At 37.5% G+C, this 24551-nt stretch overlaps 2 protein-coding genes across 5 annotated transcripts; one reads left to right on the plus strand and one right to left on the minus strand.

Annotated features, from left to right (window-relative positions):
* Nucleotides 1–4307: 4307 nt before the first annotated feature.
* On the plus strand, nt 4308–10643 carry LOC131320536 (arginyl-tRNA--protein transferase 2-like). 2 transcript variants are annotated; one of them, XM_058351261.1, is made up of 6 exons: nt 4308–4651; nt 5955–5993; nt 6450–6600; nt 6984–8126; nt 8486–8807; nt 10181–10643. In XM_058351261.1, exons 1-6 carry the CDS (start codon nt 4504–4506, stop codon nt 10250–10252), a joined length of 1875 nt encoding a protein of 624 aa, XP_058207244.1. In that variant the 5' UTR covers nt 4308–4503; the 3' UTR covers nt 10253–10643. The 2 variants fall into 2 exon arrangements, with proteins under 2 accessions (XP_058207244.1, XP_058207243.1); XM_058351260.1 differs by having other exon boundaries at nt 4309–4651; nt 10016–10643.
* A 1178-nt stretch (nt 10644–11821) lies between these two features.
* LOC131320537 (protein yippee-like) lies at nt 11822–16251 on the minus strand. Of its 3 annotated transcripts, none has more exons than XM_058351264.1 (6): nt 16050–16251; nt 15682–15869; nt 13522–13565; nt 12407–12515; nt 12251–12306; nt 11822–12109 (listed from the first exon to the last, which is right to left on the minus strand). In XM_058351264.1, exons 2-6 carry the CDS (start codon nt 15775–15777, stop codon nt 12025–12027), a joined length of 390 nt encoding a protein of 129 aa, XP_058207247.1. In that variant the 5' UTR covers nt 15778–15869; nt 16050–16251; the 3' UTR covers nt 11822–12024. The 3 variants fall into 3 exon arrangements, with proteins under 3 accessions (XP_058207247.1, XP_058207246.1, XP_058207245.1); XM_058351263.1 differs by having other exon boundaries at nt 15965–16251; XM_058351262.1 differs by having other exon boundaries at nt 15682–16251.
* Nucleotides 16252–24551: the final 8300 nt, after the last annotated feature.

Below are 24551 nucleotides of genomic sequence, written 5' to 3' on the forward strand. Positions count from 1 at the left end.
CTTACAAATATTGTATTATTTTTACGTCTCCGTTTTGCGTACCGGACAAATATTATGGGACGGAGAGAGTACTTGTTTGTATGAAAATTTATTGGTCCAATCAGTGACAAGTGGTCATTCATGTTGGACAAGACGGAATACGAATAAATTGAAATATATGGAATCACACTATTTAAAGAACGATGACATTCTGATTAACTTAGTGTCGTTTTATAAGTAATGACAATCGTTGTCATATGTCACTCAAGTGGCAGCTCAGAAGATAAGCAATTCGAAGCTCATAAGCGCGAATCGTATTATTCAAACAAGAGGCAGTTACACCAAGTTGACACAATCAAAGGAGTCGAGATCCAAGCATGTAACTGCCCATTTCCAAACACAATGCAATTAAGGGCAAGTGGGGTGATGAATTAACTGAATCACCACGGATAATTATAAGCAGAAATCATGAAGGGAAAGTTTGAATTCAAAGTTGAGGCGATTTCGAAAGCAGCTAGACGGGAAAATGAAAGTCATGAAAAAGACTCAAGAGTTTGCCTATAAATAGAAGAAATGAAAGAAGGAAAAAACCTCAGACAAATCATCAAAATAACAGTTATGTTATGCTTGGTTTGTCCATTAGGCAGTAATTTAGGAACTTAGTTCGAAGTAGTTTGTAGTCGTAGTAATCACATTGTAATCTCTTCTGTTCGTTTGTGAAGTTGGAGAATCAATTTGAAAGCAAGTTGTTTTGAATTGATCAAGGTATCTTGTTTATTCTTTGGTTTGTCAAATTTCCAATAAATCTTTGTGTCATTTCAATACTTCTAGAAAGAAAAATCCTCTTCGTTGAGGTAATTGAACCAACGTCACAATCGCTTGATTAAGTTTTGGCTTTTATGAGTTAAATCTGAAAAGGATAATTATAAAGTCTTTTTTGGCACGCTCGCACACAATCATTATTTCTGAAGTAAGCCAAAAATCCCAGCCAAACACTACTACAGTGTTCGTAATTTAGTGATAGATGACGGGTGTTTCGGTTTCTCCAAAAAGTAATTTTTGAAAAAAGAGAGGTAATTTTAAGTAAAAAAAACCAATATATATCTTGTTTGATAGATCTCATTGAGATCTTTTATACGGTGCAAAAAAAATCAAAAAATTATTTTTTATTTTCATTATATTTGAGTTTGAAAATTGAAAAAAAGAAAGTAAACTGGAACACCTATATCGCCTTTGCAACAGTAACGTTGCATGGCTAAGTTTTGGCCTAAATTATATTTTGGTGAAGAAAATAAATTATTGATATTTAGTAGTAATGTATTGTTTAGCTTATTGTAGAAAAAAATAGATTAATCAAACGAGAAAAATGAAAAGAGTATAAATAAAGGACCATAAGTAAAAGAATTAAGATAATACGAACAAAAAGACAATTTCGATTTGTTTAGTAATTTTTTTTTTATTTTATACTTTTAGCCTAAAATACTAAAAAAATTTACCCATAACTTGGCCCTTATATCTCATTCTGGTGATCTGAAACATCCTTCAAAGAAATTATCCAATATTTTCATATTATTTCATTAATGAGATCATAAATTTAGTCTCATTTCCTTGAAAAAGTCTTCCACAAGTCTATGATCTCATTTTGTGTGTGAGAGAAAGCTGCATTTGATTAGTTTAAACCTTATTACTTAAACCGTTGGGTTTGTTTACTTGCTAGTACGTATTACTTGAGGCTTTCAACTTTGGATATCAATTATTTTAGAGAATAACAAAAGTCTGGAATTAGTTTAAAAGTCCATTGATTGGGGCGAAATTGACTGCAAACATTTATTTAAGTGCCAACAAACTAGTGATTGATGAAATATATGCGCGGTGTCCAACCAACAAGGGAAACTTCTCTCACCATCCAAAGACCGGAAGAGAATAATTTCATAATTTGGGTCAGAGATTTGGGAGGGGCTATTTGATGCAATGGGTTACTCATTTCACAATGCTTTCATTTTTATATATTTTTTCCCCAAAATGATAGGAATTCCATTAATAGAAAAATAACGTTACAAATAAGGAGAGACTATCATCCTCGTCTAAAGAAATGAATAGCCAATCAGACAAGTAGGCTTCCAAAGGGATCACCTACACCTCCAAAACACTTACAAGCCACACAGTGCACCACATTATTAACTCAACGTTACTCGGAACTAAACTCGCACCTAGGAAAACAGAAAAACCCACCAACATTCAGAGGAAAACAGAAACACCCAACATCATAAGAAAAAGGAAACACCCAACATTCTAAAAGGAAACAAAAAGAAAAAATCAGTCAAAATCAGCCGCTAAGTCACCCTGTGATGTAGCCCCACCACCGAGTTATGCCGAGTCGCACCAATTTACGACGAGTTGTAAGAACTCCAAACTGTCACAAACCATCCCTAGGCCAGACCTCCATCCTGACAAGACCACTAATGAACTTGACCACAAAAATACACAACTCTGGTGACCATGAACCACCAACACACAGGTGACTGGAGGTTGGTGGATTAGGGAGGAAAACTCTCAAATCAATAAAGGAAGATGCTGACCACTAGCGGCAACACACTGGTGTTGAGGAGGATGAGGGAAAATGTAGGAGAAAAAGAGGAAAAACTCCCAGATTTGGAGATGATAAACACCTTTGAGGGGCAGAAATCCCTCCCCTCCTGCCGCCCTACTAGGAGGGGTCTGTAGTTAGGGTTAGAGAGAGAGAGAGAGCTGTTAATCTAGTCCCACATTTAGGGTTAGAAGGAGAGAGAGAGCTGTTTTCATGCTTGGATCGTTGCCATTCTTGCTGCAACATATAATTTATTTCTTCAAAAATGTAAGGTAATTACAAAAAGATCTAAAATGTTTCCTAATAATCCAAAATACATGTGCACGTATGAAAAGTGGCAAGAATATATTAGGACTTAACACCTATGGTAAAAGTCACCTTCTATCTTGAAACAACGATGCCTCCACCTCAGTGAGATATCCAAATCCTAAACAGATAAATGTTCTCATAAAATAAAACTCGATTCAAAGTAGGAGAACTGGATCACAGGCAAGATAGCAAACAATCTCATCAAAGTCGGCTGCTGATCAAACAGGCTCTTTCTGAAGATCACAACAGACTTCAGACAAAAGCAATTTTTGGAGTATCGAGCAAACTCTAGAACATGCACCGAGTGGGCAATAACCAGTTCCGATTAAACTAGCAAAACACTGAGATGTGCCTAAATCTCCAAGGCTTTTTGGACATATATCAGCAGTTCCAAATTCAGATAAGACTCAGCTGAGTCTACAAAAGATGAAGCTTCACCAAATGCAAACACACGTACAAAATCAGGTTGCAAAAGGAATAGATCTTAAACCAGACAAAGAACGCGAAACAGAGTTCTTTCAAATAGAATATATGAATACAGGTCGTGAGATGCAGACAGACATAAGAGCCAGGCTCAGAAGTTCCAAGCTAACTTTTAGAAATGAATTCCAAAGAGAGTATATCTTCCTATCAACCACTGAAAAATTCCTAGGACGGAATGAAGGTGTCATAACGGTCCCGCTTAAAACACATTTTCCTTCAAAGTGTTTTTTTGACAGAATTTTCAATGTTGCATGTATAGATTACCACATTCTTCGTTCTTGGGTGTTATGGCATACCACCCAATGTTATTGGTTGTGGTTTGGACCATGAAAACCAAGTGAAACCTGATCGGGCCCAAAAGCAATAGAACCGGACTAAAATGGAATTGAAATAGAGTTAGTGAGGTCCGGTCCGGGTTTAAATATAATAAAATAATGCTGTGACAATTTCGCAAAAATAAAATGCACTAACTTATTACTATGTGAAATTTAAGGTTTGTATAAAATAAAAATAAAAGTTGGAGTCCCATTATAGGTACCAAAAATGTACAACGGCATTTGAAGTCCACTTTTGAGTTTGACACGAATAATTCAAATCGTTCATTAGTTTCGAAATAATTCTTTGAGTGGCTTCAAAAAAAATCAACTCAATTAAATATGTGTAAATTATTGATCCAATTTTAATTTTGCATTTAGATTCCAAAATTCTGAATGAAATTTGGAAGAATAGATCAACGACTTACACATATTCAATTGAACAAATTTTTCACAAGGACATTCAAAAATTTATTTTAAAAATAATGAACGATTTAAATTATATGTATGAGATCCAAAAGTAGGCCTCACATGCAGTTGTCCAATTTCGGTACCTCGAGCATATTCGATAATTATTCGTATCCCAACTATTTGCAGAATATCCGACTTATAATTTTAAAATCAGACTACACGCCCCCTAAACGCAAAGTATATTCGCAACTTGCGATCTTCATTGCTCTGGAAGCCTGAGTTGTGACCTTCGTTCTACAGAGAGAAACAGCCATATTTCTAGAGAGAGGCAGGCCCCACGATCTGTTCGTGCGCGAGTACTTGGTGTGATTGTATCCCAGGTGGGTTCTCCTTTAGCTAGTTGAAGGAGAGAGGTCAATAATGGCGGAGAAGAAGAGGAGGAACGACGCAAGCAGTAGTAGCAGCGGCGGCGGAAGCAACAGAGGCGAAAGCGTCGTCGGCGATGTTGGCCGCCGCAGAAGCTCTTGCGGGTATTGCAGATCCGGTGGAAACACCAGTATTTCTCACGGTAAGTGCCTCAATTGTGTTCGTAACTCGCATGTATACGCGCGTGTTTAGATATAGTCTTATTCCTTGATTGGTTGACTGCTGGAGATAGTTTTGATATGTTGAACGAGGTTTGTTCGATGGATTATTGGAATTTCGCAATTCTCTACTCTTAATTTGTTTCTCTCCAGAAGTTTAACGATTCTGCCACCTATTAATTGTAGAAAACCTACTTGTGTGACATGTAGAAGGAGGTAAATTTAGATGGGTTTTTATATTTGTTGAAGTGAGGCACACCGGAAAGTTATGAACTTGGACTGGGAAATGGAGTACATAAAATCAATAGAGAGCTGATAGTTCAACGTGCAAACATGGTCGAAGGATACCTATAAAATTGAAAGGAATTTTTTTACAGAACTGCTATAAGACTGGCGATATTATACAGGATGGAGTGTTTTCCTATCAAGAAGTAACAAGTGAGTAAGATGAGTGTAGTTGAAATGAGGATGTTGAGATGGATATGTGGTAAGACTAGGAGTGATAGAATTAGAAACAAAACTATTCGTGACATGGTAGGAGTTGTACCTATACATGATAAGAGAAAATAAATTAAGGTGGTTTGGACATATTTACTGTAGACCTTTAGACATAGTATTCAAGAAAAGTGTCATGATAGTAGTGTATAGTAGGGCTAGGGGAAGAGGAATACCTAAACTTACTTTGGATGCCGTGATATGGAAGGATTTGAGCTTACAAAACTGAAGTGAACAGGTAGCCGTGGACCTGCAGACACATAAACATGGTCTTTGCGGTTTATTATTCAAGATCTCTTTTCTTCTTTCCGTCAATGCCACCATTCTCCTTTTGGTATTGAATTCGTTACGAAGCTTTTAGGTTGCATAGGATGCTTTTGAAAGTTTGGAACATGTGATTGACAAGTTTTGGTTACGAAAACAAATGTTGCAGTAGTGTCTTCAGGCAAACATTACTTGATTTAATTTATACCCATTCCCTATCATACTGACCCCACTTTGATGCTCTATAGTAGGTCACACTGTCAGTGGCATTTTGGGAAGTCTCCCATATTGAATTCAACTTTTGCATAATTTTCCCGTGCTGCTTTCCAGTTTCGAAATAGATGCATCATTTGATTCATTTGTTATCTGTCCGAAAAAAGTTCCTATTTTTATCCACTGTTTTCCACTTTTCCTGATTCTTGATTCCATATTTTATACTCATGTGAAGGAACTTGTGAATTACACTGAAGTGGATAAGGTTTACATGCGGTTTACTTATATTTAAATGTGTACATCTTGATTTTGCAGGTCTATGGGCAAAGAGTTTGACAGTTGATCACTATCAAGGTAGGTAACTCTTGCTTCTTATCATGTTTTGTTAAGCATATGAATAAAGGATCCTTAGTCGGGAGTCGATATGGTTGCTTTTTGACTCTTTTTGTCTTGCTTTGTACCCGTTGGTGGAGTACATCAAATAATGGCACCACTGGAATCAACTGATGTGTTGTTAAATTGTCATCCCAATAGTTGGACTTGTGTATTGTGTCATGGTTTGTTATCTCTCTCTCTCTCTCTCTCTCTCACACACACACACACACACACATGTGCGCAGGCAAACTCTACAGAGTGCACTCTCCTGCACGGGCAATAGACTTCTTGTTTTGTCTCAGGTTTGAGTTGCAGAAGTAATGCTTTTTCGTTCTCTACTAATTTGGTAATTCTTTTTTCCTCGGGTTGGGGAGCTGGCTCTGTTGTCTGCATATTCAATGGTTCCATTATATGTTTGCCTGTTGTTACTTGTAGCCCTTCTCGACAAAGGTTGGAGAAGATCTGGCTGTTTCCTTTACAAACCTGAGATGGAAAGGACATGCTGCCCTGCTTATACTATCCGTTTAAAGGCAAGTGATTTTTGCCCTTCAAAAGAGCAACTCAGAGTCTCTAAACGGATGCAAAGGTACTTTTTATATTCCCTCTCTAATATTCAGGTTCTTTCATTCTTATGCATGCAATTGTGTCTGGATGCATCTAGTCCTAGGTTAGAATTCTGAAGAAACTTCACGAGTTTTTTGTTTGAAGGCATTTCATTCTTTAGGGATGATTGTTTTTGGACTCTTGTTTACCTTATGAGTACGCGTTGATTTACTTTAATAGCGATGGTTTTCTTCACCCAATGTGCTAATCCTTGTTCATTATCAAGTTAAGCGTAATATGGAGCTTTCTGACACAGGGAAAAAGTTACATAGAAACACACTTTCATAGATACATGTATATGTGTTAGCGTCTTTGAAGAGCGATGTTGCATAAAATGTACTGACAGCAGTAACTACTAACTAATAGGTTTCTAGATGGCACGTTGAATGTGAAAAAGAGGGAGGAGTTCATAGATGAGCCAAACATTTCTGAGGCTTCATGCAGCGGTGCCCCTGCTGAAATTGCAGGTTCTGCAGCGAGGGAATCATTGGCAGGTAAAAATGAAGAGAAGAATGTAGAGTTTCTGCATTATTTGTCAGACAAGATTAATAATGCAGTACATGCGTTTGTTGGAAGTGAAAACTTTCCCCATGATATTCAATTGCCAAAAGCTTCTGTTAAAGAGGTTGCACCATCCAAAAGGAAGTTGCTTGTGGAAGGATCCGAGGATCTGTTGTTCTCCTCCAATATTTCCTTCCAGATTGCAGCTGCTGTAAGTCGGGCAGCGAAGGAAGCACACAAAGTGAAGTTATCAAGAGATAGCACCAAACATAGTGGCCAGGCTGATGAGCTCTCGCCAAACATAATTGCAGAAAAATTGTCAAGTTCACTAAATCAGTTGTCTGAGATATCTGGTCTTACAATCAGAGCTTGCAATGGGCACATTAACTTCTATTCTGCTAATAAAGTTGTTTGGTTGGATGAAGTGGTAGAAAAAGTTTCCAAGTCCAAAGAGTCTTATTCAGGAAGTGGAGTTAAAGGGAGTTGTTCAAAGAAGGTCTCTAAATGTCCTAGGGGAAAAAGTCAGAAGCTTGAGCTCCGTTTGAAAAGGTCAAGTTTTGATCCAGAAGAATTTGCCTTGTATCAGAGATACCAGATTAACGTGCATAATGATAGGCCAGATCATGTCACAGAAAGCTCATATAAGAGATTTTTAGTTGACTCTCCCTTGGTAGATGTTCAATCACTTGGTAATGGTACAGTTCCTCCATGTGGCTTCGGTTCATTCCATCAGCAATATTTGATTGATGGCCAGCTAGTTGCAGTTGGAGTGATTGATATCCTTCCAAAATGTTTGTCAAGTAAATATCTATTTTGGGACCCCGACTTTGCGTCTCTATCACTTGGCAAATACTCAGCCTTGCAAGAAATAGCTTGGGTGAAAGAGAACCAACTCAAGTGTCCAAGCCTAGAGTATTATTATCTTGGCTATTACATTCACTCCTGCAACAAGATGAGATATAAAGCAGCTTATCACCCATCTGAGCTTCTCTGCCCTCTTCGTTACCAGTAAGTTCTTCATTTGCATTAACAACCGCCCAACTAAATTTTTTGGAGTGTAAGTTCGTAAAATATTTATCTATGTATAATCTCCGTTTTTTCTGATCATATTTGTGGTTTTTTGGTGGTAAGACATGGTATATTGCTTCTGGATTTGGAAGTACCCCACTTTTCAGTCTGCAAGGTGCTTCCAATGTTCCACTGAGGATGCCTAACTTCTGTGGGGTGGGATGCTTTGATTAAACCTTTGGCATGTCCCCATCATGTGTCCGTGTTATAATGGCATTAAAGTTTTAGTTGGTGGTGGGCATCATGGGCTTCATGCTTTCTTGGCGTTCTTTTCTGACAAGGGCATAGTTTTTCTGCAGGTGGGTGCCATTTGAGATTGCAAGGCCATTGCTTGATAAGAAACCCTATGCCATCTTGTCTGATTTTGCCGCACTACCAAATGGAGAGTACTCAGAACCTAAAGCGCTTGAAGATAATATGGAAATGCAACATGATGACCCTGTCCAAGTAGATATGAATGATATTCGTGTTGACGAAGATGAAGAATTGACTGAAATTGATTTTGAGGATTCTGATGATGAATCAGGCTCAGTATCTGGTGGATTGACTGCTGTGCTAGTAGAAGACGGAAATGTTGGTGATACTTTGATTGGGTTGAAGGGATCTCGCCTAAGATATCAGGTATGAGTACTCTATGGTCTTTTGCATAACTTTGGTGATGCACAATCTCATGTTCCCATTGTGTTTGAAGGATTTTGAAATGTGATATGGAGGAGGAGAAAATACCATTTTATTTTTATTTGTTACCAAATAAGATAAAAGTGACGAAGGGGAAGATATTTTCTTGTTTCTTTACTGGAGCAAGGAAAAAGAGAGGTTTAGGCAGCTTATGATTGTCGAGAGGCAAGGTGCCAACCACGTTGGGATGTTGCCCTCTCGTTGTGATGCCTTTTGCTATCGTCCCTTTAATCGCATGTATTACCTACATCTGATTAATAAAATCTTTTTTTTGCTATTCGGAAAAAAAAAATTGGAAAGAACATCGGAGTCCCACTATTTTGGTTGATTGATAGTGCTGGCTCATGGGAGTAACTACTAATCTGCTCTTCCTTTTCCTTGCTCTTTCCCCCCTCATTTTCAGTAAGTGTCTCATCCTACCAGATTACTGTAATTCTCCCCCTCTCTCTTAATAAATATTTTGAAGATCCAGTTGCAGGTTTTGAAAAAATAGGAAGGGCAGCCAAAATGATTATAAAGTAAATAAGAAAGAGAAGATGATTATTGACTGGGTTCTTATTTAGTTTTCGCTTTTTTCCATTCTCCTTAATTACCATTCCTGAATTATTGCATGTGTGCCTTTGTGGAGGGCCTGTTCTATACTTCGGTATTCCACCTATATTCATGGAGGGTTTGGCCCTTGCTAAACCCTGTTGAATATTTGGTCACTTAACCTGTTGAATATTGGGTCCAATATGTGAATCCTATATTCATGGAGGGTTTGGCCCTTGCCAAACGCTGTTGAATATTTGGTCCATTATGTGAATCTGTTGAGTGGATATGGTTTCCCTTTTACCTCTTGTTGGAAGGAAAAAATGAGGTGTGAATCTTCCATTCGTCGCTCATGGGGTGTGATGCCTTGATTGAGAAGTTTTATAAGGTCCTATACCTCTCTAAAGTTGGATTACTCCTGGACTGTGCGTTGCTTTTGACCCTTGCACTCACTGCTGACATATTCTTCCAATGTGTGAATTAGAAAACCCCGAGTTTGAAGAAGAAAGGAAGTGATACTTGGTGCAACTTTTCTTGTTCGTATTGTGTTTTTCCCTTTCTTGTTTTCTTTTTCATCTCATGTTTTGATGTAATTGGCACAATGTTCCTTTTTGTTGAAGGATCTACAACATGCCTTCGGTCCCCCTGAACGGCGTTACTTGGAAACCCAGTTGCACAGATACATGAGAGCTGTGGGCACAGAGCTTTCTAAGCAAATGGTTTATTCGCTTGGGTTATTCGGTAAATAGTGCACTGATTTATCAGATCTCAATCTGAAATAACAGGTTTCTATTACCAATGGCAACATTCTGCCCAAATCATGTTTGGTTGCCGAATTCGAGGAGACCAAAATGTAGCTGTTAATGGAGTTGTTTTTTCACGAGGCTTATACGGATTCATGAGCAGTTGCAGTTTCAGATTGCATGATTAAGCTATGGATTGTCTACACGTGTGCAGGTTAAGTGATGTGTTCGCTTCTGCTGATGATTGAAATGAACTTGGTTGGGACAAGTTGGTTGTCTGGAGTTGAGGAAAATGAGAGTGTCTTGGATGTAGATAGGTTTAATTTCAATCTCCATAAACCATCTGTACTGGTAAATTGGGATTGGCTACTTACACAATTATCTGGACCTTCTGGAAATACTCTCTTTCTCTCTCTCTCTCTCTCTCTCTCTCTCTCCACACATTTGTTTGATCCACGTTATTGCATGATATAGAATTACAAGTTTCATGGAGCACATATTTCGGCATTTGAATGTGTTATCTTTCAGCGAAACTATGTATTTGTTGGACAACTGAGCCCACATAATATGGAATATGAAGTACTGTCAATAGTCTGGCTGTGGTGAACTTAATTTCAGCTGCAATCTGTCAACTAATGCCCCCAGAGTATGTAAATTCCCACAGGCAAGTACTCCTATGAACCAAGGGGACAGAGTAAAAGGTCCATGGAACCAGAATTTTACCATGAAAGTCGTGTAGGGTGTAAATTTCAATTTTGCTGCACTGTGGGCTATACCATAGTGAATCTTTCCCTGAAAGTCGACAATGTTAATTTTTTTTGAACAGTGCATTGTTAGTTATAGTTAGTGAAGTTTGTCACTCACTTTAAATTCGTAAGTCACTTTTTTTCGTATCCGCGGATGCTTTGGGAGAAATTGGTTTTTTTTGGTTAGCTGGGGGTGCCTTTACTGTCATCTTTCAAACTGACAATTACAATCTCCATACCTTGGCCAGCTTGTGATAGCTAATTAAGTACTCCACAACTCAACAACTACAATTTGCCCTTTAAACAACGACTAGGTATGTTCAGTAAACAAACAATACAAAAACAAAAAGACAGACCAGATGGTGTCTGGCACCTGTTCTTTTCGGGACCATCTCCTTTGATCTGATTTCTCCTCAAGCTGTTGAATGGAGTGGTTCATGGGAGTCCTCACACTCGTATAATATCTTAGAGCACAATTGATTGGGTTGGTCTGTCTGAAAATTAGGCAGTTATGGTGGACCATATGCAAATTGCTTGTCTTTGTCTGTTGAAAATAAACAGCAGAGGGGGAAGAAGATGGAGCAAGCTTTGTGCATTGGACTCAAACTTGGCATCACGGGAAGGCAGAGTCTTAACCACCAGGACAGCTCAAAGTCTCACGCATGCACAAATTTCAAATTTCATTGAAGCGTTAGTAGAGTGCTATATACCACGTCGACGACATGAGGTAGCAGTTTCATGAAATACATTCTCCTAATTTGCGACAGATTTGGGGAGTAATCGTCCTAAATCATCCAAATATTATGAACAATCTTGATAAAAATAAGTGATTTATAAGAAAATTCTATTTTCTACTTATCTTTGAAAGAAAATGAGAATTATCTTGCGATATAGCGTGAGATTCCTGAAAATTTTCAATGACCACTGGAAGGAGAAATACAAGATAGCAATAGAAAATGTTTAAATAGAACGCAGATGTCTTGTGGTTCATACGAACAATGGAGTCTTTGGTAGTACATGTTATTTGGGGCAACTTGGTGAAGCTACCCTCAATTGAGATTACGAATTCAAGAATTCACAAGTTTAATCAAGAACAATTAGGGATCAATAATGTACAGTTGCAATGAAAGGTGATAGTAATCAAACATCGTCGGCATCACTGCTGCCAATAGGTGTTTCATGACCTACCCAGTACCTGCTTTCATCTGGGCTTGAAATCTTAAACCTGCCCAATGCAACAAAAACAGAAATGATCTCAATCGGTGCATCCTTTTCCTCCTTTGGGATGCGGAATAACCCTACAAATTACTCCTCATTTGAATTCTTAAAAGTATTTCCAACTGTTTGAAATAGTTCAACTACTAACCGCTCGAGGACAGATTTTCCTTCCTTGTACTTTTGGCTCTTTTCATGGGCAGTCTCCTGAAAAATAAAAGCCTATGTAAGTAACTACACAAAGTAAAACCGATCTCCCTTAACTAACACATAAACAGAAGGCTTAATATCTCTCCCGGGCTCTTACGTATTTCCATCCCAAAATTGACCCGCACCCAACACAGAAAATGTCACAAACAGCGTGCATTCCTGTCATCATCATCCTTTCTTCTATCTCTCCAACAGTGACATTCACTCTGGAAGATTAGAAATATAAGAACATCGAAATATCACAGCACTGGAATGTAAATGCACAACATCAATCATACCAATCAAAAGTACTCAATACTCGATTCTTCATTTTGTTTACGAAATTTTCAATAACGCAATTCCCTAGTCATATTCTATTCTCTTGTTCTGCTTGCAATTGAACATACAAATTATGAAGGATGAAGTGACAAACTACTGCTTTAAGACCCAGAATTTCTCATCTTTGGCAGGAAGCATATAATGTGAGCAAAGGAATCACCTCTTACTGGAGCAAGAGAATAAAATTCCTCGACATTTTCAGGGGAATGCCAAGTTTTTTCTAATTTATTTTTTATAGAGTAACTTAACAGCAAATGAAACAGATGAAGGAGCGCTCATACTCATTCCCCATACAGTTTAACCGGATGCTACACAACAAAATTAAGCAAGTAATGGAGTCAAATGTCTGTATCCACCATGCATTTAAGAAAGCAAGGAACTACCATTGCCAATCCTTTTCCCTTCCACCGACTACAACCCATTTTTCTGTCAAAATCTCTTGTAAGAAGTCCATACGAAGTTGTATATGTAACGTCCCAAGCAAACCACTGGCCCAATACCTTGTGCTTAAGCTTTTGGGCCATGTGGTGTGGCTTGTGGATCAAAATCAAGGTATTGGGCGAGTTAGCCTTGATCGATTCTGTTGAATCTTTGGTTGACATATTGCTTGATACCACACCCTCCATGGGTGGGCTAGCATTAACAATTATTGTTGCTGAAATGCTTGTATTGTAACACTCCATCCCACATTGGAAGTCTACATGGATGATTTTGGGCATATAACAAACCTTGTGGGCTACTACTAGTACCGTGTGCTTAAGCTTTTGGGCCATGTGGTGTGGTTTGTGGATCAATCAAGGTATTGGACCAGTGGTCTGCTTGGGGCGTTACAGTATAACGATGAGTTTTGTGATTAGATATATTCATGATTGCCCAAAATCAAGAATAACTTACACCTTACTGAAGAGATAAGCCTTCCCATGCCTGCAGTGGAAAGACTGGGTGGAAAAAGAGAAGGTAAAACACTACGTCAGAAATTTTGTTTATCAAGAAAATTCTTAATAAGCATGAACTTGAGATCAGAGCCAAAATCCCCCCAAAAATAACCAAATAGGAAACACAGTAAGGCCTTGTATGTAGTAAATCTTTAAAACATTCTCAACATTCAAGCACTAGAGCTGTAAAGTAGACTCGACAGAAACATCATTATCTGGGAGTTTTGCAAATGCAACATCATTATCAGGGAGTTTTGCATATACATCAGTGGCTATTGGACAATGTGCATTTTGCAAGGTGTTCTTCCATTAGACATACTATTTAAGAGGATCGTCATCCCTATGATCCAATGTTCCTCCAAAAAAGATCTATAAAATTTGTTCATGTAAGGCAACAACAGGATCATATCACCTTTAGCCACATAATGCTCAACTTCAAATTCAGAAAGAAATTGAGGACTTTTTCATTTGATATCATGGCACCGCTTGGCCCTATTCATCTTACAGCTTTTGCCCTCCAATGGAATGGATCAAGGACCGAGGATTTCTCCATTTAAAATAATAAAAACCAGAAACCACACAAACCTATGTAGCACAGACACTCCAAAAGGGCGCCGTGTCCACGTATTGGACACGGGGACACGGCGGGGACACGCCCAAATACGTATTGGACCATGTGGCGTGCCCAATAATTTTTATTATTTTTTGATGGGTGACACGTGGGGGACACGCCGGGGACACAGCTGAGGGTCAAAATGTAATATATATTTTTAATTTTGAGGGGTTAATATGAAATTATTCAAAAATATTTGGGTTAAATTGTAATTATGCCTTTATTTGGATCATGGTAATCTTATATATTCATATAGGACATGTCTTCATCAATAGTGGAAGAAAAGGACAAATATATATATATATATATATATATATATATATATATTTATACATGTGAGGGATCCCTTAAAATCACGTTCTGCACACATTGAACGGTTCGGATTTTCAAAATTTGATCGGGAAATGAAAGTCCCGCATTTTAACAAAGTGAGGGATCCCTCACTTGATAATTTGTGTGTGTGTGTGTATTATATATATATATATTTATACATGTGACATGTCCCCCGCCGTGTCCGTATCCCCATTTTTTTAGAATTGCCGTGTCCCGTGTCCGTATCCGTGTCCGTGCTACAAAAACGAAAATAGTCACACAACAAGGAGCTTTCCCAAGCTCTAAGCAAACTATAATTTTACATTTTGTCTACAATGTCAAGAAAACTCTACACCACTGATGTAGCATTGCTCAACAAGCTAGAATTACCCAATTAAGATCTATTGTAAATTCTGAGAAAATTGCCTAATAACAAGGCCTACAAAGAGCTTCCATGTCAAGAATATATCACATCTAACATTGAACATTGAACTTTTTTTGGTTTGTTACATCCGTCCTTCGGTCACCATGCTCCGTGTTAAGGCCAAATTGGTCATCACAGAGTTCCACTGGGTAAGCTTAATCTTGAGCCTAGCTTAGGAGAATTAGCGATAGCAAATTCAAAGTCAAAGGACAAAGGGCCTAAAAGGGTCTTTCCTCATTTTCTGGTTGGGAGGAGTTGGAATCCTCCCCCCTCCAAAAAAAAAAAAAAGCATGTCTATCATACAATACCGGCTAAATGAAAAAATCAGGAGCAGACCACAAAGAATCAAGCTGTCATTTGCACATCTGTATCTATTCAACAAGACTTCGTTTCCAAAAACAGATTCTATGGCGATTTTCATGTACAAAAATCTTGAGTTTGGGCAATCACCTGGATGATTCATCATTTGACGAATTTCAAGGGCCTTCAACAGGAATCATGCATACTAGTATTAATCAATTTGGATTTGATGTTATTAGTAAATAGGAAAACATAGTTTTGAAGTATATATTTTTGATCCTACACATTGATTTTTAGTTTGAGTATTTTATGAAGATGAATTTAGTGTAACTACTCAATAAGGAGTGAATTGAGTTGAGATACACAGTAATCCAATCATCAATCAGAAACCATACACAACTTTGACAAACAATTAGAGCCAATAAATAAAAACAGACCGATCACAAGTAGAAAAAAAGAGAAGGAAAAACCTTGGAAACGATATCTTCGGAGAGAGATATATGCGTTCGGCAGTGCTTGCAGCTGTAGATCTTCCCCTCAAGAGTCACCACAAACAGCCTCCCCATTTCTCCCCCACCTCTTCCCTTTTCTCTCTCTAGACTAGAAGAGAAGTCTTCCCACTCTTTCTCTCTCTAAAAACCTGATTTCACCTAACACCCTTCAACGCCAAAGCCCAGACTTTGTCAAAATCAAGAGAATTCGAGAGCAAAAGAAAGAAAAAAGATGAGCAGGGTTTTACTAATAAAAGAATACCAATAATTTATAATTATGAGCATGAATTGAGTTTAATAAGAAATGAAGAAAAGATCGACGGTGGTGTGAAAGGACATTATTGTACTTGGCGTTGAAGAAATCGAACGGAAGTGTACAAAAGGGTGAAGGCACCGAAGGGAATCTTTGGGAGAATTTTTAATCAACTTACTTTTGGAGGACAGAAATTTCAAGAAATGGGAAATGTGGGGAAAGGAAGCTATCTGGAGTACCACCTATGCATATAGTATTACCTGTAAATATACATATACATATAGATATATATATATAAAATGAAATAGTGGATATGTATATACATCAGACACTTTTTCCCATGTTGAATTGAAGAAGGGAACTTCAGCAGACGTGTAAACCACGGGACCCTCTCTCTCTCAATCTACAGTGTCAAATGTCAATACAGATGGAAAATTCTATTCACGCCCCCTTTCTTTTTCTCAGTACGACCAAACTATGGAATTTACCATTTTATCCTTTTCTTTCTCGTGCACACCCCTTACCTACCTTCCTCACCACTATCCTCCCTATTAAAAATTCATTAATTTATTAGGTATTCTGCAGAGGAGCAAACGAGTCGAGTCGAGTCGAGCTTTATAATTTCTTTAGAAAATTAGTTTTAGATCTATTATGTAAACTTCATAAGCTTACAAGTTTACCAATTAATTTTGTAAGGTCTCAAGTCCATTTAAAGGTATCCTAAAGTAGGGTAGGGTATCCTAGGGTTTAAACACTTTCATAAGATTTTAAGGTGCATTTTTTTATTATAGGATACCCTAGGATATGATAGATTACCCTAGTGTAGGCTATCCTAGGGTTTAAGTACTTTTATAGGGTTTTATGGTGCACTTTTCTATTATATGGTTTTCGTGGTTTAGACACTTTCATAAGGTTTAGGATTTTAGGCACTTTCATAGGGTACCTTAGGGTTTAGATTGCGTGGACTCGTAGCATTATAAAACTATTAGGTGAACTTATGAACTTATGAAATGTCTATAGTGGACCTATCAATAAATTTCTCTAGTTATTTAGTTCAACTCGTTTACTAAACGAGCCGAGGTTTTAACAAGCCAAGCTCAATTCCTTCACAATACGAGATTTCTATAACTAGCCGATCCGAGACGATCTGAGCTTCGAGTTGCTCACGAACGATTTGATTAGTTCGAAGCCCTAGGTGTTCCGGGAACACATGGCAGGCACCAGATCAAACTCTGAATCAACATACCATCATGCCATTTTTTCACGCCGAATTAACTCTGCATAAAGAAGAAAGTAATAACCATTAGTGGGGAAAAAAAAAAGTTTGTTTAACAAGTAGTAGTAGTATAATTAACTAATATAATTGGAGTTTGAGTCCTTCCGAGATAAATATTTGTGTCTAAAATTAAATGGAAACTACTTTCTATTTATTTTTTATTTTTGGGGTCTTGAACCTTAGAAATCACTTGGAGATTTTGATGATTACACGTTATTGAGTTGGAAAGTGGGGCTTTAAGACATGAGAGATACCGACCCAACAGAATATCTCTGGTTGATTTTCAGATGTTCTATGAAATTTGTGCGCCTCTACTAATGGACTAATTATTGAGTGCTCTTAAGAGTATGGACGAGCGGCACTCCAAAATCTTTAATCACCGCACGATGATGTTCGGTTCATGCACTTAAACTGTGAAATCTGATCGTGTGTGTGGTTACTGGTTAGGGCAGTGGAGCGCCATTTGGCCATGCTCCAGGAGCAGTACCATCAAATTTTCCTACTAATGCGCCACTGTCCTTGCTAATAATCCAAAATGGTAGAGATTATTTATCTCAGCATTATTGGCGGATGTGCCCCTCTACCCTCTTCGTTCATTTTTTTACTTCGTGAACTTTTTTAAAATCTGCTTCATATTTTACTTGTTTTGGATTTCTCCACTCAAGACCAACTACGTACAAAAGTAAATATTTGATCATATATTGCATAAAAATTGTTCACTAGAGATTAAAACATTAGAAAAATATAAACTTTTAGACATTAAAATAGCACTTTCTTTTGACCCAATTTTTATTTTCTCCTCATCATTCAGACTAGACAAAAAAAAAAAAAAAAAAGGCATACATTCTCTAGAATTTCTCTTAGATTTGAACCCATAGCCGATAATAGAACTCGAGCATACATATATACATATTGTATTCCTAGTTACATGAGCCCATATCTTTGCTTTGCTATCAATAGCTAATTTTAATCGTCCTATCGAATTTGTTATTATGGTGCCGGTCTATACTGAGATTCCCTTACCGTCCAATTCTGACCAAACATTGCTAAAATATTGGTAATTGAGAAGCACATCTATAGTGTATCTTTTGCCACTCCTCAATGAAAACTGATTGGTGCAATATATTGCTTTTCATTGATATTGACCCACCCATTAAACAACGCCCAAATTTGTATTGTTGAGTGTCCACTTGTGCCCAAGGTCTATGAGACCCCCACGGAAAGAATTTGGCCTTTGAAAGTTCGGTATAGTTTTTCTTCCTTGTTCTGGTATTTGCCTTTGCTGTAATGAAAAACTAGAGTCGATAGAATATGTTTTCGTCGCCAGAAAAAATTGGGAATTCTTTTTCCGTGGCGTAAAACGGTTTTTCGGATCGTCGGTACTATCGATCGTAAACCACACCACACCAGCACCAACAATAATCAACCGAAGTTTTTAAGGGAAAAAGCACACAACCAAAAATCACCACCACCCCGGCCCGCCCCACCCCACACTAGTAAGCCATGGCTTAAGTTAATTAGACAAGTCCAATGACGACGGCGAGACAATCCAGTTTTAGGCCCAGTGTAGGCTCATGATAGAGGAGGGCCCAAAGTTGCCACAGCATACGTGGGCCTAACATGTATGTATTCACACAGGTTTGGAACTATCAAGCCGTGGCCTGAATGAGTCCAAGGTTTTCTTTCGTGTCTACGAAAACACTCTCAAAACTTAACTAAAGGAATTCAATAAGTCTAGGAACACTTCTATCGATCACTTTCCGACCACACCTCGTTCATCATATGTGTGGGACCCATTTCATGATTAAATGTTCCACACATATGGTGCAAGGAGAATCACATTACAACCAATGGTGTTTATGGGAAGCATGTCTCCAAAACAAAAATCATTTTTCTCTTTAATTTATTTTCTTTTTGGTTTAATTTGGTCTCTTTTTTAACTATAAAACTTGAAGATCCAACTTCGACAAAACAATATAATCAAATCTTTACGAGAATGGATACATTGTAAAAGTTGACACAAGAATTCGTGGGGTTTTACACTAACTTCCAGATTAAATTTTAGTACAAATTAGTAGTGCCCTCATTCTGGGATTAGCTTTCGTTGAAATCATTACTCAAACAACGATTTGGGACCAGGTGGTCTACCTTTTAACTCCTTTTTCGATGCACGGATGAACACAAAAAAATAAATAAATAAACATTTTTTTTAGATGGTGAAAAACACGAAAACTGATTCGACATTTTTTCGTCTTTGCGGGTACCGAACGCTAGCGTTGTGCCCGTTTGATGCGCAGAACCACAAAAAAAAAAAAGAAAGTTTGCTTGAAGCGTTTTGTATTGTCCCGTACATTGAATGAGGCACAATGGTAGCGTCCGACGCACACAAGACAACAAAGAAAATGTTAGTATTTGTGTGGTTCCCCCTTCACAAAATATGTTTTTTTTTTTTTTCAATGGAGACAAAATGAGATGAAGTCAATACTTTGGGAACCAAAAAGGTTAATAAACCAAATATTGGCTTTGCCAAATTATCTATTTTTGATGTTTTGTTCAGAACTTTATTTGCTATCATGATTGTTGATTAGGGGATGATGATGTCAGGCCATTGGCTCCCATTTTCCTGAGGATTTTTTCAAGACCGGGTGGGTACGAGATGGTGCCCACTTGACGTATTTGAGTCGTTCATTTCGATTTTGGATAGCTTCGATCGAATTTAGAGGGAGAAAGAGGAGAAGAATGGTGAGGTGAAAGGAGAGAGAGAGAGAGAGATTCAATCCGGATCATTCAACACACTTTTAGATGGTCCGGATGGACTGAGTGGGCACCACGTCGGTGCGGCCGCGTGGTACTCACTCGGTGCCCAAAAATTTCTCCATTATCCCAAGATCGGTGAATCTAATGGCAGCCGGCGGTGCCGCCTTTGACTATTCTTCACTTTGGATCGATGAAGTACGTTGGCTGATATAAAATCTATTGGAAGGGTGATCGTAGAAGAAATTTCAAGATATATAGTTGACGAATAATGAAAACAAATGTTTCTTGAAGATAGAGAATCAAATGTCCCTTTTTAGAATACGACCATTGTGGAGCCCTCTTTTTTTTGTTACATTTGAGTTTCAGTTTGACTTTATTTAATAATTCTAAAGGTTTGTCTATTTTTGATGTTTTGTTTAGAACTTTACTTGCGCGCTTATGGTGATTGTTGATTAGGGGATAAGGATGTCATGCCATTGGCTCCCATTTTTTAAGGTAGGTGGACAATCTAATTAAGGGCAGCCGGCGGTGCCGCCGCCTCCGACTTTTGAGAACAAAGAAGATCTTCTCTTAGACTTTGATATTTCTCTATTCTATAATCGAGAACTGAATCCTAATGCCACCCTATAACTCCTTTTATAGTAGAAAAAGACAAAAAAAGATTCAGCAAAAGATGAAGCTGAATCTCGGTGAATATCCAATTAATTGACTAAAAAATTACAAAAATTAAACGATTTGAGATATTTCAAAATTTGACTTCCAGAGAATAAAAGAAACACGCCAAAACAGACAATGCCTACATTGGAATCTTCTAGGAGAATTTGCAACCAAAATAACAAAAACTGAATATTCTATTTCTGAAATAATACAACATTTTCGTTTTGTATCACCAATTGATTTGTTCTTTGTAAAGAATAGTAGCAGTCATACATAGCTCGAAGAAGAGGTTCAGATACTCATTTTATGCATACAATGGGCATGTTTTCAGATGGTAAGTAGAAGTACGTACGTAGGTTAATATGTGGTGATATAATATTTACCAATTTATTACTTTTGTAAAATGTAAATGTTTTTATTTAGTTCTTCATGTTTCTAATTCTTCACTTTGGATGGAGTACATATGTGCCGATATAAAAACTTCTAAGAGCGTGATTGAAAAGAAAATTTCAATATAGTTGAAGATTGATGAAGACAAAAGTTTTTTGAAGATGGGAAATCAAATGTTCTTTAATTTGCAAAATACGACATATGTGGAGCCCTCTTTTTCGGTGCATTTGAGTATGAGTTGAACTCTATTAATTACTTAGTATTTTTAATGTCATGCATGTTTGAACTTGGATCTCATGAAGGCATAATGGTATAAGTTTGAACTTGATGGTTTGGAATATAATTGAATTTGGTTGCTATCATTGCAACCTGGTACTTATGTGATTGGATCATCATTGATAGTGTCATAGACATGGATAATTTACTAGTCTGAGATATTCAACGGCCTTGAAAAGCTTGTGAAATGCATGATCTCTGCGAGAGTGACCATTAATTAATTCTATTTTCCTCAGTTTGGCAAATGACAATTCCCTTTTGAATGGATATTTCTTCATGAACCAAACTTTTATTTTTCTTTGTTAATCCTAATATATTCTATCCTAAGGGAATTTGGGAGGGGGCTGGATGCTTATGGAAATTGAACTTTGCCCATGTGCATGAGAGTATAATGGAGGCACCCTACACTACTCCACTCCACTTCACTTGCATTCATGAATGAACCAAACTTGAACATGCATATTGTGAGACTGCATGTTGGACTCTCATGCATGGTCAGTAGAAAAGATTCTTGAGGTCTTTAGAGGAATCCAAAATCTTACATTCAGAGTCTCAGAATTAATCGAGGTAGGCATATATTAGTCTAGTCGATCCTAAGTGATTGAAACATAAGGTTCGGTTTGGTTAGGCTAGGCATATTAGCCTAAATATATACCCGATTGTAGAAAAACATCGAAATGGGAATATCACTAGAGTGAAGGACTAGGGTGAATGGGAAATGAGAATTCCACTTTTGAATAGATATTTTATCAGCTACCAGAAACCTAAATTTGAAGGATTATCTGAGCTATTAATTTTAAAATCTCAAAATCATCGGCGTAAGCTTAAACCAATCAAATTATTTATTCTAATAATAGAAAAGGGAGAATACATATTTGATATTCGGTGTTCTCTTTTCTTTTTCTTTTTCTTTTTTTTAACTGTGTATACTTTTCAAATTCCCTAAACTAACCATTTACTAAGACTTGACAAAAAGAAACTGCACAGAGACAAAAATGACAACTCACCCACTTCACCAAAGTATCCCATTTCAAAACACCTCCTCCCGCATTCAGTTTTCGCATCTTTACAAAATTCTGCAACCATCTCCCACCCTCAGTACTAGGTTAAAATGTTCATCTTTTTTCCCGTTAGGATATTACCCAACTTCCCCTGTTTGGCTCTCCAGTGTTTCAGTTGTTTGATGATGGGGTCTTGTTTAGGGTCTAAGGTTCGCTTAGGTTTTTGGTTGTTTTATGTTGGCTCTTGTGGGTTTTTTGGTGTTCAGTTGACAACTTGCCTTCTTTTAGGTCCCGTTTCTATAATGCAATTTTTGAAAAAGAAAAGAAAATGCCGATCAAATTTTTTTTTTGAAAAAGAAAAAGTTGATATTCCAGTACTAGCCCATCATGCATCAGTATAGATGGCCTTATATACCCAAAATTTAAGACCAATTTGGGCTATGATTATCGAGGGGTGGGATGCTAACATAGTTGAGATGTCAATTTTTTCTCATTATGATGCCTTTATCTTTGGATCCTTTTAATCGTTGTAACTTTGTTCAAATGATTAATAAAATCTTTCCTTTTTCGCCGATCAAAAATAAATAAATAAAGACTATGAAGCAGGGTACTTCTAGATGGTCGTCGTGTTGGTATCGTATCCGTATCAGATATCGATACTCCGTATATGTATCCCTAATAGAAAATTTGATATTTTGTATTTTCGAATTATCGGATACTTTTTGAATACTCTAGATCACATGTCCAAACTTTGTGAAACCAAAATTCCAGCACTTGTTGCATGGTGCTAGAGTAAAATTGTATGGAATAGAGAAAATTAACGAATTTTGATAGTTTACTTACTCTATATGGTTTATTAATTGATATCCTAATTGCGTTGTACGTGTGATTTACAACTTTTAGATTTTAATAATTAACAAACCAAATAAACTTGAAAACTTACATAAGAAAAATAAAATGGTTTACCACCATTCTTGTGATTATACGTAACATAATTCTAGAAAATTATGAAAATATGATTTGATCTAACAAACCTTAGCCGTACTCGTATCCTACTTTTTTTAGATTTTATCGGATCGCTGTGTCCATATTCTGTATATATTTTATCAAAATTCAAGTTCATAGAATCTATTTTGACTCATTATATTAATCTATGTGCACTGCCACCAATTCTAGTGTCGTCTCTCTTCCTTCTTTGACGTATTTTATCAAGATTTCTATGTATAAGAATCTACTTTGACTCATTATAATCTCGGTACAACCAATTCCAGAGTCGTCTTTATTTTTTAGTAATATATATATTTTTATCAAAATGCATTGCGCATATCCGGCCAGCCTCCAGTACTCCAATTATAGAGAAATTCATCTACATGCTTAATAATTCTACCGGCCCAATTAACGTTGTTGTGCTCCAAAAATGACACTTATTGGAGACAACAGACCACTAAGGCCCCGTTCCTCAACTCACTTTAAATAAGGGGGGTTTTAGATCCCAATTCTTTTCTTTTTTTAGCTTTGATTTTAAAATAGTCCTCCACCTATTATTTCTATTCAATATCTTTAAAATAGTCCCGACTCATATTAATTCGGATAAAAATATCCTTGCCCACATGGTGCTGAGCACCATTTCGATTGTCCAAACGTGTTTTGGACTGTCCAAATATATTTGGATAAATTTTGAGTGTAAAATTACCAAAACACTCTCTCAAACCCAAACAAATTTGGGCCATCTAAAACACGTTTGGACGGCCGAGATGCGTGCTCCGCACTGAAAAATTTCTCGTAATTTCTGTAAGCGAAAATAGGAAAGATGCTACTGGTTCAAATCCCTTGCAAATTCAACTTCCCCATACACGGCATGTCCACGACCGCCGTTAACGGCGAGATAGACGTCGAGGAACATTCCAACGGAAACTTGGAATCCTCTGACGATGACGAGAGATACGCTCCCGTTAATTTCTCCAATTCTGTTGATGTCGATTTCGAACGTCAGCTATAATGAAAGCCACAAGAGTGCTGATTTAGAATTCGCGAAAATTGCGATCAAGGAGACAGAAGATCGCATCGACGACGAGCCGTCGGAGTTGCCGAAGATGGACGTCACCGGGGAAAACACGGCTTGTGATTTGAATATCGATGGCGACGTTGAACGGATGAGTCGTCCTCATTAGATGCTGCCAAAGCCCGAGGTGCCGCCGGGGTGACGTGCTCTTCGCCGGCGCCACTGCGAAGTAGTGTC

This window comes from Rhododendron vialii, chromosome 3a (assembly GCF_030253575.1).
Source record: "Rhododendron vialii isolate Sample 1 chromosome 3a, ASM3025357v1".
NCBI classification, from domain to species: Eukaryota; Viridiplantae; Streptophyta; class Magnoliopsida; order Ericales; family Ericaceae; genus Rhododendron; species Rhododendron vialii.

Excerpts from the sequence above, each read along its gene's own strand:
- LOC131320536 (XM_058351260.1), top strand. The coding sequence starts at position 4,504 with ATGGCGGAGAAGAAGAGGAGGAACGACGCAAGCAGTAGTAGCAGCGGC. Across the intron at positions 4,652-5,954 it reads AAACACCAGTATTTCTCACG|GTCTATGGGCAAAGAGTTTG; the intron begins GTAAGTGCCTCA and ends TTGATTTTGCAG. Across the intron at positions 8,127-8,485 it reads CTCTGCCCTCTTCGTTACCA|GTGGGTGCCATTTGAGATTG; the intron begins GTAAGTTCTTCA and ends GTTTTTCTGCAG.
- LOC131320537 (XM_058351264.1), bottom strand. The coding sequence starts at position 15,777 with ATGGGGAGGCTGTTTGTGGTGACTCTTGAGGGGAAGATCTACAGCTGC. Across the intron at positions 13,566-15,681 it reads CCGAAGATATCGTTTCCAAG|TCTTTCCACTGCAGGCATGG; the intron begins GTTTTTCCTTCT and ends TTTTCCACCCAG. Across the intron at positions 12,516-13,521 it reads GCTTATCTCTTCAGTAAGGT|AGTGAATGTCACTGTTGGAG; the intron begins GTAAGTTATTCT and ends CTAATCTTCCAG.